At 42.2% G+C, this 17,259-nt stretch overlaps 1 protein-coding gene across 1 annotated transcript in view; it reads right to left on the reverse strand.

Annotated features, from left to right (window-relative positions):
* Window positions 1–17,259, reverse strand: part of CACNA2D3 (calcium voltage-gated channel auxiliary subunit alpha2delta 3) — an 864,587-nt gene that overhangs the window by 89,600 nt on the left and 757,728 nt on the right. The window contains exons 30-31 of the mRNA XM_053669475.1: window positions 8,989–9,051; window positions 5,803–5,873 (exon numbers count right to left, since the gene is read on the reverse strand). Coding sequence (XP_053525450.1) covers window positions 5,803–5,873; window positions 8,989–9,051 — 134 coding nt within the window. The remainder of the gene's footprint in view (window positions 1–5,802; window positions 5,874–8,988; window positions 9,052–17,259) is intronic.

Here is a 17,259-nt window from a genome sequence, read left to right on the forward strand (position 1 = left end):
TGAGTTGTTGAGTATTAGACATCAGTAGGGCAGTCGGCATTAAAGGAGAGCAGACATCCAAACATAACAGACTTCTCTTCTAACACTCTCTAGACTCCAAGGCCAGGGCATTTGCTGAATTGTAATGTAATTACCAAGGACAGGGAAAGCTCCCAGTTACCAGCTGTCACCGGCCTGAGTAGTTCCATCATATAGAGACAGGGGTAGAAATGGTCCAAACCTTGAATTCTACCCGATATGTCACCTTTCTAGAAAGGCAATTTAAATAGCAGAAGGAGTCACCACAGGGAATTGCATACAAGTGAACTCCATTAATGAATGTGTGTGGGCAAGGTGAGGAGGACATTCCCCAGGCCCCACAGGGAATGTATGAATGGTTTTGTAGGGGTGAATGCTTAGGCATGTTGCACCAAGTACATAAAACTAACAAAATAAAACAAAACAGAAAAGGCACAGCCAAGGAAGATAGGAAATATCAGTAGCTCCCAAAGTAAAAACAAATTATTAGCAAGCAGTTAGTTTCTCTATAAGCCGAAGGCCAGGTATGCCCAATTGGTCTTTCCTTTCTCAGGGCTTAATTAGATACACAAAACATAATGGAAGACCCCTTGGCAGAAACCACAAGAATGTTTGGGAAAAGTATGCATTATTCCTTTTAACCCTCACTCTCAGGTATTGGTTGGCCAAAAAGTTTGGTTTTTTTCCACAGTAGGGCTCTAGTAGCTTAGTTGTCTTTAACTCCATTTGAAACAATTTTGTTAGATTATATTGTAATGGCCATATTGTGTTAGTGTACATTTAAAAGAAAAACTTATCAAAATTAGTGAATTTTTATGTAGCCATTTTAATATTGAAGATGGAAGAAAATATGCAACATTTTCAGTATATTATGCTTTATTACTTCAAGAAAGGTAAAAATGGAACTAAAACATACACACACACACACACACACACACACACACACACAAGACTTGTGCAATGTATGGAGAAGGTGCTGTGACTGATCAATGTGTCAAAAGTGATTTGCAAAGTTTCGTACTAGAGATTTCTCACTGGACAATGCTCCATGGTTAGGTAGACCAGTTGAAGTTGATAGCAATCAAATCGAGACATTAATGAGAAAAATCAACGTTATACCACATGGGAGGTAGCCAACATATGCAAAATATCCAAATCCATAAAGTTATTGGTGACAGTGAAAACTGTCTTTTATTTTATGGACAAAAACTAAAATGGACTTTTCGGACAACCCAATAATATGAATAATTCTTTCAGTTCTATTTTGCTGCAGAGAAAAGTGAAATTTAAGGAGTCACAGTTGCCCAATTTCAGGCAGCTCCAAAGTGGGCAGCATCCAGACTGAACCAGGTGCCTTCAACTTAGTATTTCTTGACCATGCTGGCACATGGGAATCACATGGACACTTTTAAAAACCATCAGTGCCTAGGCTTCATCCCCAGAAGAACTCAACTTGAATCTCCAGGGATGCAGCCCCAGAGTGGGTGTGTTTGCAAAGCTTTCCAGGAGATGCCAGCAGAGGCCAGGCCCACAGGCCCACCCACCTGGCTGCACTGTGGAGGTAAATGCTGTGCAGTAACCATCTTTGGGAGGTGGGGGAGGTAACTAGTGACTAAAAAAAAGAGAAAATTAAATGAAAAGATCTTAGATTTTGGAGCCTCCTGTTTGCAAAGCTTTCCAACTTGTATGGCATTTTCACATATCATGTTTTACTTGATCTCACCACCCTCCTCCCAGGTCCGTATTTTGGTAACATAAGGAACTGAGGCTCAAGGACACTGAGGAATCCATCCAAGGCTGCATGGTGGTGAGTCTGGCACTCAACCTAGTTCTATTTCAAGGCCAGTGTGTCACAGAGGCCCTAATAGGACCCTTGAGCACTCTCCTACATCTTCATCTTTCTACTTTTCCCCAAATACTTGACATTGAAAGGGCATCCCTGGGAGCAAATAAATGAGGGAGGATAAATAGATTATAACAAAATATTTTGAAACTACATCACTAGATTTTCTTTCAGAAGTTGTAAGAGGGGATATGTCAGTGCCAATGACAGCAAGAGGTACCACAGAATGTGAGTTTTGAGAAATATGAATGTAAGGCTCTTGCTAGGCATGATCATGAGTAGAAAAGAAAGGCAACTGAAATGGAAAACTTTTAAATGAGCCACTGCTCAGGGAGTCCCCTTACTTTCTGTGATAGGAATGAAGAAGCATCTGAAGCTCTCTGTTTGAAATACAAAAAGCTGACCAGGCATATGGAATCTCATGAGGAAACACGTGAAGCCTGGGACTGTGGCTTGGTTCAACAATTTGTCAACTTCAGCGAAAAGAAATCTGGGTGATCTTATCACTCAGTTGGCCTCCCATCTTGAAAATTCTACCTTTCCAGATAAGATACTGCTGAGACAACATCTTCCCCAATCATCTTTCACTTCTCAAACACAGCTGAAGGAAGCTACAGGCACTAATTTACATACAACCAGGTCAAGGGCAGAAGCAAGAAAATTATCTCTGAGCTCAGACCGCAGGATGTTTGAGTCCAGCTCTGCTACACAGAGACTTAGGGCAGGTTCTTCACTTTTCCAAGCCTCATTATTTCTGTCTTTAAAATGGGTATATTTACACCCAGGGCTGGCTAAATGGCACATGGCCTGTGTAACTGCACAAAACCCTGAACTTAGAAGGGTCCTATGCTTGGTTTAATGCTCTGCTGTCATGGTCTTGAAATTCTTGATGCTTTCAGAACAAGGGACCCACAATTTCATTCTGCACTATACCCCACTGATTGTGCAACTGGTCCTGTTTATACCTGTCTCACAGAGTTGGAAAGGACTTCAAGTTGTAAAATCTCTCAGGTGCCACCCAGGCCTCATGCGCAGAAGGTGCTCAGGGAAGGTGGCCCAGGTAACCATTATTTTCACACTGCTGAAGCAACTGGTATATTATTGGGTCGCTGGATGTTGTGTCATATGCAAGCTGGGTGGACAGTCACATCAGAGACTCAGCCAAATGACCAAGAGTGACCATTTTGTCTCTTAGACTGTTTGTACATGCTCCTTCAAGTTGGTCATTTGTCTCACAAGTCAGCAGCTTTCCTTCCTTCTGCACAGCATTGCAGATGCAGAAGTGGGTGTCCTTTTCCTCCAATGGCAGTCCTAAGTGGAACAGCCATCATCTCACCAGGTAAGTGACTAAACAATCCAGGAAAGATTCCACTGCCCCATCGGCCAGAGAGGGAGGCAGCAAATATGGACCAGGGGAGGTTACAAAGGGAGATTGATAAAGAAAGTTGGTATTCTTCTCTTTGAATTCTCTTTCTGGAGAAGATGGTTTGGAGGGCTCTTGTATGCGAAACTCATTTTTTTAGGACTGAGTAAACTGATTAATTCAAAAAACTGTGCCATCCTGGCACTGGTCAAGATGCTAAGATGAAAGGTCATCTAGAGGAGGATTCCTGAGCTTCCTCTGGGTCCAGCTATGTCACCAGAGCAACACAGCCTCCGTCTATCCTGGTTTGGGGAGGCGCAGGGCTGTTACTAGGCACACTACGCTGTCCCAGAGCACTGTCAGTTACTTGCAGGTACATCCTTCAAGTGCTTCCGAAATACAGATCTCTGAATGAAAGGACTAACCTGTGCTGTGAGTGAGCACTGCATGCTGGAGAGGGAAAGGGCATGAATGTCTAATATCAAGGACAGCAGGACCCCAGCACAGCACACCCCATCGCCAGGTATCATGGGGAGCCTACTGTGAGCCGTGTGAATGCAGCGGAAGCATTTCCTAGTGCCGAGAAAGCAAAGCCAAGACTGAGCAAAGATCCAGAACAACAAAAGTCACAGCAGCAGCTAGCAATTACTGAGCCTTTAATATATGCCAGGCACTGTGTAAGAACTTTATGCTTATTATTATCTCATTAACTCTGACAGCAACCCATGGAAGTAATTATTATTATCATCTTCATTTTCCCCATAAGGAAACCAACACTTGGAGAGGTAACTTGACTTAGTCTAAGTCATGCAGCTAGCTAGTCGATGTCAAAGCCTGGATCTGAACCCAATCCATCTGACTCTAAACCCAAACTTTCATACTCTCCTGGTTCCAGGGAGGGTTCCCTTCAAAGAGGTGCAGGGGGGTTGTCAGCTACCTCCCTGTTGACAGTAGTTGCTGTTAAAATCGAGGAAAGTCCCCATCCCTTCCCTTTTCTCGAATACATTAGCTATTCTCATAGTAAAAGAACATTCTAGATTCATACCAACCACATTAAGGAGAAGACTAGAAATCTAAAATCCGACTCTACAACCTTTCTTTCTCCCGTCAAGCTGTCTGAAAGAAATATCCAAGAGGGAAAAAGAAAAAAAAAAGAAGTTGAAAAATATGCTTCCAAATGAGAAACATGTGTGTGATTACTCTTCATCTTTTGTCTCCCCCCACTTCCAAGTTGAAAACATGCTAACACGATACAAATGCACACATCCACATAAAGATATGAAAAACCACTGGTGCCCTGGATGGCAGACAAGCCAGAAGCTGCCCTGGAAGCTTTCAGAAGCCCAGAAAAACTCCATAGCAACCAAAGCCCAGCTCCCACCAGAGTTTTCAAGCATGTACACCATGACTCCTGGAAAAAACTTAGAAACTGTGCTTGAATTTTAAACAAGGAATGGAGCAGGAGTGAATGCTCTGCTCTCGGAAGGCCTGGAAGCAAATGTGCCAGAGATCGCAGAAGTGCTGGAGTTTCTCCAGTTTTCATATCATTTCTTTTTTTCCCTCCTTCTGGCACAAACAAGCTATGGAATCTGAAAAATTGGGTCATCATTTTTGGATTCCCAGCTTTCAGCACAGTGCTCAGTTGATCTTGTTGACTGGCTTAAAAGTCTGATTTCCTGAGCTAACACTTCCTGGCCATTTGGCTGCAGAAGAGTCATAAACTGGGAAGACTGCCCTTCCCACCAGCAGCCAATGTGCAATAGTTCTCACAGGTGGGTGAGGTCCATCCTTGTATTTCCTGATGTTATATAGTTAACAGCATCAAATATGTCCATGAAGGCACCACTCCAAAGGCCATTGCCTGGGAGGCCAAGGGAAGAAGACAGGTTGACTCCTGGGAGATATTACTGGCATCCTGATTTCTTGGGGTGATGGCTTTTCCTACAGGCTTTGGTGTCCTGAAGAGCATCCCTGGGACAGACACTGTGAGGAGGCTTCGCTCAGGATTGGCGAGAGCTCTTGGGACCTACTTGAATGGTGCATGCCACCGGGGGAATTTGGAGGCACCTGTATTTTCTTCCAGCAGCAGATTTAGACTTACCTCCAGCTGGGAGCAAGTGTTGAGACTTTTCACTTTTTCACTTGATTTTCTAAAATTATATCAACAAGTCTCTAAATATCACTTGCCATCCCTGAGTTCCAGATTTTTAGCAAACTTCCCTGGATTGTCAATGGGAGACAAATATCCTCCTTTTTGACTAGGTGACAATGTTTCCTACTTTCTTGCAATCACTTGCTTGAGACTGATATAATTGTGCCCCAGTACAGGCTCCAACTTCAATATTGGCCTCCAATAAACTCTGGGCTGGGTGAACAGGAAACTCATTGTGAGCTGAGTTTCTAAGACTCTTAACACTCAGGCAAGAGGCATCAAATTTCAGCGAGATCTTCTGGAGCATGAACACAAGTACGAACCAGCCACAGGGTCAAGTCTGGGCTTGCTTTATTTGACCTTGGTTTGTTTTATTTTATTTAGGCAAACTTTCTCGGGGGGCTCAGGGGACCATAAAATCCTTACCTTTTAAAGGAGCCCATTGTTAACAATTTGTTCATCACAGCTCCCTCGACCTCACCAAAAAAGTCTCCAGTCTGAGGAAGAAAAGAAGACCCATGAGGAAGTGTACATAAATAATGGGCCCAAACATTGGAGAAGAAAGAAAAACGGACACAGGAACTGACAGGAGCACAGGGAAGGTTTTGGGGAGTGTTAACGTAAAAGTGAGGAAGGTCTTGATAGTCATGAGAATGTATGGGATTATAGAGTAAACTGGTCAGCAGATATGAACGTTCCACAATGCATGGCAGGGTGGGAGGGTGTTGCGTTGCATAACATGGGCTGGGTGCCGGGATTAAACACAAAGCACACACAAACACAGGCAAGCATACACATATACTGTTAGCCTTGGATAGAGTGAGCATTGGTCTGCACTCAATCCCCGTGATTAAAACCCTACTTCATATAGACAGAAATAGGCTATGAAAGGGCTTCCTAAGCATTCATAAAAAAAAATTGTTTATAATTCCTGGATGACCTGTTTAGGGAAATATAACAGTTCTCTTCACCAGTCCTATAAACTTCCTATGGTGGAGAATACATCGTTTCTCAAAATGAGCATCCTTTTTGAGCAACACTGTCATTTTGTCCACAGGCAGTTCATATGTTGATAAGGAATAAGACAGTCCGGCCCTTGAGGAGCTAGCATGACAAGTGGATTTCCAAAGGCTCACCCCTTCTCTGGGGTAAGCCTTCATCAGGGCATTGACACCTAGCAGTCCTTCCCCACCACCAGGCTGATGCTTTTGCAAGTCTAGTTCTTTGCACTGGCGAAGATTTGCTAACTCGGAATGGTGGAATAAAGGATTAACATCCTCTTGCATCCCTCAAGACTCCTGGGGCTGTGTTCATCGGTGTCTCCTGGGGAAGGGTGTGTGCAGTGCAAGGAACAAAATTTGGGGCAACAGTCTTCCCCTGGCAATGCTCTGGAAGGAGCCAGCAGAGAATCTCTATCTCTACTGTGGCTACTCTGAGGATTTATGGCTTATGTGTGGTTGGGTGGAGGGCATTACTCTAAGAGCCTGAATTAATACATCTCATAGGCTTTGCATTAACTAAATCCCAATTGCATTTACAACTGAGTGACCTTAATCATGTTCCTCAGAGTTTTCAGGCAGAAAGGCCTATATACACTCTGCCGAAAAGTCAAGAAAGAGAGGAGGGAGAAATAGAAACCATTTCACTGACTGAATATTGAGCATTGCCTTTTTCATTCAAAGGACCCTTGGAACCTTTGGCAAACTGTGGGCATTCAAGGCCGTTAAGAGCGAGAAGGACTTTAGTGTTTCACGTGTGTAAATATGTCAGTGTCAGTGGAACTGGTTGTTAAATGAAGAAGAATTATCCTAATTGGGGTGCAGGAAACCAGACAACATCGAACGAGCCCAGGCAGAGCCAGGCTCCCAGCGCAGTGCTGTGGGCCTGCTCCACAGAGAGACACAGCAGGGAACACAGCCCACGCATAGGGCCGGGCTTTGTCTGAGTCACTACGTTAGTGGTTTGTGTTGTTGTTGGCTGTTCCAGGACTCACACTGGAAGATACCCACCACGCCCTTCCTCCCCAAGGAGCCCTCCCTTCCTGATTATGAGGAAGGACAAAGTTTCTCCTCACAGGTTATTAATTTGTGTTCTTGCTGCACCAATGAGACTTCTATTTTCTTTTTAATTGAGCTAACATTGGTTAATCACATTGTAAGTTTCAGGTATACACCATTATAATTTAGCATCCATAATACTACAGCATGCTCACAGCCAAAAATCTAGTTTCCCTGTGTCATCATACAGTGAGTATCTATCTTACTGGTTCCTTTCCCAGCCAAACAGGCACATTACCACAAGGCCTACAGACTTCCCTGTTCCCTCAGAGACTGGCCTTGTTTCACTGGCTTATTCCTCTTATCCAATATCCATTAACTGTCCCATGTCCAGTGATGTTCAGCATCTGAGCAGATGGGTGTGGGCAGTTTGAGTCTCAATGTGTAGTATGAGTTTTCACTCATCAAAGGTGCATTTAAAAATCCCATAACAATCTCATGGACAGAGAGGAACCAAGCACAATTCTACATGTTCTCTCCAGCCAGTGTTTATAAAGTAATGGGCATTAAACTCTGACCCTAAAAGCCACACTTAAGGACAATTAATTTAGTAAGCGATAATGGGCCTATTGTACTGTTGGCTACTAAAGAATTTCGAATGATTTCAATGGGACTTCATATCCTCAAATGTTACAATGAGAGGAAGCCTTATGTAGTCAACCATTCTCCTTTTACAGACCCTGACAGGAGGCCCAGGCGGGTTACGTGATGTACACAAGACTAGTTAAGGAACAGAGCTCCCGCCGGGAACCATCTGCCTTACCTCTATGTTACACCACACTGCTAATGCGCTGTGTTTTGCCTTTTTTAATATGCTAATTTAACTTCTAATTGCAAAAACATGTTTTAATGCACGGAGTTTTAATGCTATGGATGTTAACCCTTATTTTGATTTCTGAATACACAGGAGATTTTTGTGCTCAGCCGCATAGCTTTTTTTTTTTTCCCCCAATCTCTTTCCCTCCTGCCCTGGCCCTGCACAGGGCTCCCTCCAATGAAGAACATTCTTTGTCTATCTCTGGATCCTTCTCCCTCAGTGTGGAGTGCCCAAGTTAATCCTTGAACTCAGATTACTGATTTTTAAAGAGCAGAAATCAGAAAGAAAGCCATAAAGAATAATTATGTTAGATATATATATATATATATATATATATATATATATATATCTGTGTCTGTGTGTATATATAAATTATATATATATGAAGATAAAATATCAAAAGGAGGAAACCTTCTTAAAATTGCCCAAACTCTTTAAGGCCCCTCTACCCTTGAGGCATAGAGTTCTATAAATCGAACATTTTATGAGTCAGAGAACAGACCTTGGGCTCTGCATCCCCCCCCAACAACCCCCACTGGGAGGTAAAAACTCTTTGGGGCCTGCTGGGAAGTAGAGGCTGTGACATTCTTAGAAGGCTGGAAATAAGGTTTTATAATCTCCTGCTATTACCTCTTAAATATATATCATTGTCTCCAAGTTTTAACACCGTAATTTGTTTTCCCTGACTCAAGCACATTCTGAGCTCCGTACTTGGAGTTGGCGAAGTTTCTCACTCACCTGTGTGTAGTCTTCAGACACCAGAATAAATCCATTATTGTCTATGAGGTAACAGTTCACAGTCTAGAAAATAAAAATACCACAGTTTCAACTTTGTATCCTCAGACTGCTTTTACACAAGATGACGTACTTCTAACAGGAGAGAAACCTATTTTAGGTTGTTTGGGGAGAACTGAAAATGCCTGCTGGCTCTAGGAGCTAAGGCCGTGGTTAAACTTACCCATGTTTACTTTGCAAAACTAACAAACAAAAATAAAACACCACATGCCATCCTGAACATCCTAGATTAGGATAAAAAGAATGCACATTAAAAGTTATTAATTATAGTTTATCTTCCTTTTCTTCTTTATATGAATAATATTTGCCAGGAACAAAGTGATCAGAGACCGTGAGTCTGTATTCACAGTGGTTGAAGTGCAGGCTGTTTTGAAAGCAAAATGCCAGCACAATGTCATTACTCTAATGATGTATTAATGAAAACACCGTGTCAGCTCAGAAGACCATCAGGGGACCAGGTAATATTTTTTAATTTGTTCATAGACTTAGGCAGGGGGGGAAGGGGCAGACTTCTGTTAAAGGGGCCCCTCAGGCCTCCTAAAGGTTTTCAAACTGTGTTTTTAATTGGGAGCTGGATTTGGGGGCAGGGCTGTTAGCTTTTGGTAGCTCAGACTTATAAATTGTGGAAAGCAAGGTAAGCCCAAACCTCTGCTTCCCCCACACTACTTTAATCTCAAGTGAATGATTTGCTACAGGCTAAGTTTTAATTACAGTGCTGTGGAGTTTAAACTTAAGGTTTAATTCCGTCCTTGATGTAACTCAGTTTCTATTTATTGCAGCTTTACATACCAACTGCAACATTTAATTTGTAACATATCTTTACCCTGAGCTAAATTCCCCCTTGCTCCAGGCCACCACAGGGCTGGTGTTTCAGGGACATTTACCTATCCATGGAGTTGGTTTTAGTCTGGCACCGAAGGTACAGCCCAGAGTTGGTCAGAAAGATTCGTCCTCTGTTACTAGGCAGTGGTGGAGAATTAGCAGAAAATGAAAAGCCCGCTAGCACTTTTTATGAAAGAGTTGGCTGCTTTGGTGAGCCATGGGGTTTTTCTTGGTTATTCAAAGACACCAGGTGAATGACTTGGGCATACTGTTGCTATTTGAAGAAGCTCTTAGCTGTGTGCATATAACTTTGGCCCTGGTGGGAATCTTGACACTTTCTCCATTTTTAGGAGACAGCATTTTGGAAGCGACCTCACAGAGCTGTGCTGTCCAATATGGCAGCCACTAGCTACATGCAGATTTAAGTGTAGTTTTAAGTTATTTAAATATAATTAAAAATCCAGTTCCTTGGTTTCATGAGTCATATTTTCAAGCGTTCTACACTAGTTGTAGTTAATGATTCTCCTTTTAGACATCTCTGTCACTGTAGAAAGTTATTTTCGACAGCAGTGTTTTTTTTAGATTACTCTACTACTCCAGTGAGTTTTCACCCACTTTACATTGGGTCCTATTAGACAAATTCGTATCCTTGATGATTTCAAAGTCATGATCCTCATTTGGCAGGTCTAGACTCAGAAGCAAATGATGGTTAACCTCCATTCAACCAATAAATACACACTGAGTGTCTCTCACATTCAGGTATTGACTCTGAATCCTTCCGGGAGTATAGGAATCAAAAGTCATCGTAAACCACCTCCCACCCCTAATTATAAAATTAGTTCCTACTCAAACATCCCTAGCCAATTAGTACTCTTGCTATGAGATTTGTGTCTTTGGTCAATATCTCTCTGCTCGTCTAGTGTTGTAAATATTAGACACAGCAGGTACAAGGCAAACAGATCAGAAAGTCAACTGAAAATCTTGAGAAAGAGACAAGATTTTGTGAAGTATGTGAAAGTGTGGCTGGAGATAGGCTCAGTCACCAAGGAAGCCCTTGGCATGTTACAGCCTGTCAGAGGTAACACATGAAGGAAGGAAAAATCACTGCAGACAATAAGAAAGATGCTTCCAAAGAGGATGATTTCAAAAGCAAGGGACCAAGAGAAGTTCCTGGGAAAACTGACCCAACTCTACTATCTTTGAGCTTCCTTGGGATTGTTCTCAGAAAATCAAATGTAAGGTGAAGTATTCTATATTGTGATGTATTATAACTTTATCAGAAACATTATACAGTTGATTCTTAAACAACATGGGTTAGAACTGTGCCGGTACATTCATATGTGGATTTTTTTAAATAAATACTATGAATGTATTTTCTCTTCTTATGGTTTTCTTTTCTCTAGCATATCTTATTGTAAGGATACATTATATAATACATATAACACACATTTTGTTATAATCAGCTGTTTACATTATTGGTAGATAACATTATTGCTTATTGATAGGCTTCTGGTCAATGGTAGCCTATCAGTAGTTTAGTCTGTTTAATTTTGGAGCAGCCAGAAGTTATAGATGGACTTCTGACCATTTGGGGGGTGGTGCCTCTAAACCCTGTGTTGTTCAAAGGGTCAATTGTGTTCCAGACTCCCTAAGCCCACTAAGTTTATTTTTTGTTTGGAGAATTAGGGCACAACTGCAATTCTAACCCAAGTTGCTTAAGTAAAATCAATGTATTTTTACAATTTCCTATAATTTAGAGACAAAATTTCAAAGAAATGTTTTCTTAGTTGCCGTGGGTCTTTGGTGTGTGCACATGGGGACCACCATGCTCCTTATCCTGGCCAGCAGTCGGGGGCAGGCTGGCCATTTGGAAACCCACTTCTCAAGCATCCCCCTTCCCCCCACTCTCTTCTGGGGTGAAAGGAACAGAGGAGAGAGTCTAGAGCAGGAGAGAGGAATGCTCCAACTCAGGACTTGGAAAACCAAGCTGTAAAAATAGAAAGATGGTGAGCCTGAGGGAACACCATTGAAAATTTTCACTCAGAGACACTTTCCAGGAAATATATGATCCTCTCTAATAATAATATTATTACTTAATAGAAATAACAATACTAATAACAGCAGAAGAATGACAGCTACAGGACAACCGATACAGTCCTTACTTGTCACACTATCAAGTAGGGGTTACCCTCTCAGAGGAGAGGACCCAGAGATGTTACCCTCCCCAAGGTCACACAATGAACCGAGTAGGACATGAATCCAGTGCAACGTGACTCTGAAGCCCACTACTTCCCCTGGACATCGTTATGACCTGTTCATGGAAGGTTTTCCTTGTTTGGAAAAAAAACAGTCCCTTAACATACAGAGAGCCAAGGACAGATCTCATCCACCACATGTTGCCAGAGGAAACACAACAAATGGGAGAAAACAAAAACAGCCAGACCAGTCAAGATACCAAGTGCTTAATGTGTTATTATTATTATTAGGGCTAAAGACAATTAAAAACAACAAAGGTGACTGGTGTTTGGGGCCATTTTATTAAGCAGTGTTGGCCCTAATTGTAGGTCCCTAAGCTCCCCAAACACACACTTCTTAAGTTAATATCTAAAACCAAAAGTCTTAGTCCAAATACAGCTGAAGGGGATTTTTTCTACAACCCTATCACTTGCTAAGGAAAAAATCTATGGAAGACAAAAGCCCATTATAGACCAGAATCTGAAAGTAAACATGATGATCCACTCCATGTGGTCAGATTGGTCTGCATCCTTCCCACTCATGATGAGAAGAACAGGGGGAGGGCTAGCCAAGGCTCCTGGAGGACAACTTGCCCCAGCTTCCACTTGCTCCTAAGAACCTCACATCCACTCCAGCACAGTGGACACACTTTCCTTGGTAAGGGCTGGGGAGTTGTATTCACTCAGTTTATACTGAGTTCTAGTTGGCATTTACTTCTTGGACCATGCTTCTATTTAACATTCTTTTCAATTAACGTATTCCCCCTTAGATTAGGATTCCTTGACAGGGACTGGTAGCAGAGAAGATGCCATACTATACTTGCTTATAAGTAAGTGTGAATTCCAAGGTTACATAGATTATTAATAGACTTGGCCACACAACTAGGCAAGAAACAGATACTGCCAATGTTGCGATTTACAAATCATGGAGAAAACCACAGGTCAAAAGCAAGGATGCTGGGTCATGGATGCAGACCGGGGTCACCAACTCTGATGAGTGGTGTTAAGTTTTTGTGGGCAATACTTTTATGTTAGGTAAATTAATCACCACGATGACTTCCTGAACAGACCACCCCACCAATGACTACTTGGATTAAATTTTTACTGGGAAATGCGGTGGAGTGAAATAAGCTCACTGGAATTAGGTGAGCAGGATACTGGGCTATAGACTAATCTGCACAGAATTATCCAGATTCCAGTCTGACCAATTGTTTCCTCTGTGTCTCTTTACAATAAATAATATTCAACTGACTTCTCCATACTCCTCTGCCAGTAAAAGGAAATGGAGTAGATATTCTCTCAGCTTTCCCTCACTGGCTACTTTCCCCCCAAATTAAGGCAAACATCTTGGAAGGTGTCTTCCCATCGCCCTGTCCACAGGTAGACTGACAGGCTAAAATTGGAGAAATTAGGAGCTCTATGTTTTGACAGATATTGTGAGCACCTACTCCACAGCCTTCTTTGACAAAACATCTAGGGTGAGGTTGCTTGAAAAATGCAAAGATAAAGACAAGGAGGAGGTAGAGAGGCAGAGAGAAGTTCGTTTGTTCTTTTAAAATAGCTTTCTTCAATTATTTGATGATACAGTATTGCTCAGATAAATCTGATTCCGGGGCACAAAGGCAGAACAGGCAGAACCTGAGAATAAAACCCCACAGCAGGCCATGAAACTCAGGAAGTCACAAATAGTAAGGAGAGCTGGTGAGGCAGGAGACCTGGGGAGGAAACCAGAGCACCAAGCTTGTGTTAACAGAAAGGTGGTATCAGTCCCCAGGAGGCTAAGATACTGGCTTGAGAATCAAAGATTCTGACATTTGCTATCAGTGTGAGTTTGAGCAAAGTCTGTTAACACTCTGAGTCTCAGTTTTCTTATCTGAAAGATGGAGATAGCAACACCTATTTCATAGGGTTGTTGAGAAGATTAAGTGGGAGGGTGAGTGCAAATGCTGAGACTGATGTGAACTGCTGAGTGGATAGGAAGTCCTCCAAGAACCTGAGCTTACATGCATCAGCAAATAACGTTTATTGGTCACCTACTGTGTGCCATCAAGTATCCTGATGCTGCAAGGTTAGAGTTTCCCAGAAAGGAAAGTTGTTGCATAATTTATAACAAGAGGCTGTCAGAGGCAGATTGGTAGAGATTGGTTGCTTTTTGTTGTCTTTTGTTTGGTTGCGGGGGTGACTTTTGCTTGTTTTTGATTGGTACAGGCTGAGCAATGATTACTAAGAAGCCCAGTATTGTACTGCATGTTGTTTTAATTTTTGGGGAGAGAGAAGAGAGGAGGGAAGAGGCAGAAGGGAACAGGGAGAGGTCTGGGTTCTTACATCTGAGGGTGGGGCCTGAGTCTCTGCATCTCAGGCACATAAAGTGACACTTCTTACCTGATATTTTCCCAGGTCTCACAATCTGATCCCTAATATTTTGAGTATGGAACAGACTGACCCTTACATCAGATAACTTGATGTATCTTTTCATCATAGGTCAACTATCATATCAAAATACTGTCTTTTAAAGATAACTTAAAATTATTTTAAATTACAGTTGACATACAATATTTTATTAATTTTGGGCATATAGCTTAGTGGTTAGACATTTATAAAATTTATAATGTGATCATCACCCTGATGAACCTAGTACCCACATGGCACCATACACAGTTATCACAATATTATTGACTATGTCCCCTGTGCTGTACTTTACATCCCTGTGACTACTCTGTAACTACCAATTTGTACCTCTTAATCCCTTTACCTTTTTTTACCCAGCCCACTGATGCCCATCCTATTTGGCAACCATCAATTAATTATCTGTGTCTATGAGTTTTTTCCCTTGTTTGTTCAAAGATACTGTCTTTTGAAAAATGTACTGCAGAAAGGTCACTTTGAACAGAAGTGCCTGGTGGGAGTCACCTTTGCCCATGCCCTCAGTCGATATTCCCCTGGCTGAGCTGGGGGTGCCAGAAGTGGAGGTACCTGGCTACTTGATTCAGCCTCTCCCCCAGCTTGTCATACTACAAGGAAGCATTTTGGATTCCAGGGGAAATGTCTAAAAAGCCTTACTAAGTCTAATCATGACTATTAGTCTCTATTCCTTTGAACAAGAGAGGGTGGCAGCTGATTCTGAATGTAAAGTTTTCTACCCTCTTGCTGCCTTCACACTTCCTCCAAATACCTCAGTAGGAGAGAAAATCCTTATCGTCTATTCTCTTTGCAAAATACTGTGCCTTCATTGGGAGACAGTGAGAAAGTGAGTGGGAGAAGAGAATGGGCAGAGTGAGGAAACAATGGCTTCCATGGAGGAGACACACCAGAGGTGGGTACGGTTCTCCTTCTCCCCTTCTGTCTAAACGCCAACCTCTTGTCCATAGTCCACAATACCCTTTGCCACCTCAGCACCTTGCATGGGGTGATCTCTGCCTATAAAGGGCATCGCATGCTCTGAGCATTGTATTTCATCTCATATCCTTTGTCTTCAGTTAACTTAAATGCTACTCCTCAGAGAAGCCTTCCCTGATTAGCCTATGTTAGTTTAACTCACAGCACTTATCCTATTGACAACCACAGACGCAATCTCCCTCTGCTAAGCAGTGAGCTTCTAGAGGACAAGAGCCATTTCTAACTCTGCTTCCCATTGATTCCCAGGGGTTAAGAGGTACCAGACACACAAGATGGGCTCAGTAAACATGTTTCGAAGGAATGAGGGTGTATATAAGTGTTGTCTCTGTGTTTTGAAGTTAATAGTCACACTCAGTGGAATGGGGTTCCTTAAACATCTTCACTCAAACTCAGAACCAGCCCCTCCAAGGCACATGGCCCCAGGCACATGCCTGGACCAACTAGAGATGTCTTTCTATAAGGTGAGATGACATCTAGCCATGCCGACTCCACCCACCAGCCCAGGGTACTCCTGAAGGCCTGTGAGTCCACTGATGGGTGAGATAGAAAGGGTTAAGTGGATTGGAGGCAAAGCATGGCAGATATGTCTGAGGGAATTGGGCCAGGTCTTCTGAGATGAGAAGCCATAAGCATGTGACCTTAACAAGCCCCACCAACTGTTTTTAATGGGGACCTGATCACTTTAGGGTAGTTGGGGGAGAGGAAGGACACAGTCAGCCTCAAAGGCTTAATTAAAAGTTATGAAAGGAGAATGACACGTGGAAAGAATCTGCCCAAATGTTGGAAAGGGGCCTCAGGAGGAAGACAGGGCTGGCTTTTCCATTGAAAGCTATGTCAATTGGTCACCTGAAGCCAAAATTTAAAGTAAAAATGGGAAATGGATGATAGTTTCAAAGTACAAAATGAAAACATTTGAGATCAGATCAAGCATTCAGGAATCAGAACAAAATCAATGCTTAATTTTGAAACTATGTGAACCTTTCCATGAAATTTGAATGGAGGGTTATCCCAGTGGTTGCTAAAGATGATCATTAGTGGTGAGGAAGGCATCTCACCTTGTGCTTGCTGTGCCCAGGAGAAATTGTCAAGTGCCTAAAGTGCTTGTGCCACTGATGACTGAGGTTTTAGATTCAGGTGAGCCACTACTCAAGGGGAAGAAAAACATCTGCAGACATTTTTGGCTTATAGTTAACATTTATTGAGTGTTTAGCATTTGCTTGGAGCTCTGACATGCATTTTTTGTATCTCATTCATTCCTCACCATTACTCTGTGAGGAAACTAAGGCACAGAGGTTCAGAAAATTGCCCAAGGTCTTATAGCTTATTACTGTCAAAAATCACGATTTGAATCTATCCTAACTCCATAGTCGGCACTTTTAACCACCATGCTGTAAAATTAGTCATTCAACAACAAATGTATTATATTTTTGTAAGTGGGAATCCATTTCCTCTTTTAAAATGCTGAATTTAATTGTGAATTTGATGACTATTCTAGTTGTCATTTCCATTTTTTAAAAATATTTTATTTATTTATTTTTAGACAGAGGGGAAAGGAGTGAGAAAGAGAGGGAGAGAAACATTAATGTGTGGGAGGCTCTTGTGTGCCCCCTACTGGAGATCTGACCTGCAACACAGGCTGTGCCCTGACTGGGGATCAAACTGGCAACCCTTTGGTTCACAGACTAACACTCAATCCACTGAGCCACACCAGTCAAGGCTCCATTTGTTTTATATATGAGGCTACACAGAGGCAGAATAGACT

This window comes from Artibeus jamaicensis, unplaced genomic scaffold (genome assembly GCF_021234435.1).
Source record: "Artibeus jamaicensis isolate MK-2021 breed Jamaican fruit bat unplaced genomic scaffold, CSHL_Jam_final contig_519, whole genome shotgun sequence".
Taxonomy (NCBI): Eukaryota; Metazoa; Chordata; class Mammalia; order Chiroptera; family Phyllostomidae; genus Artibeus; species Artibeus jamaicensis.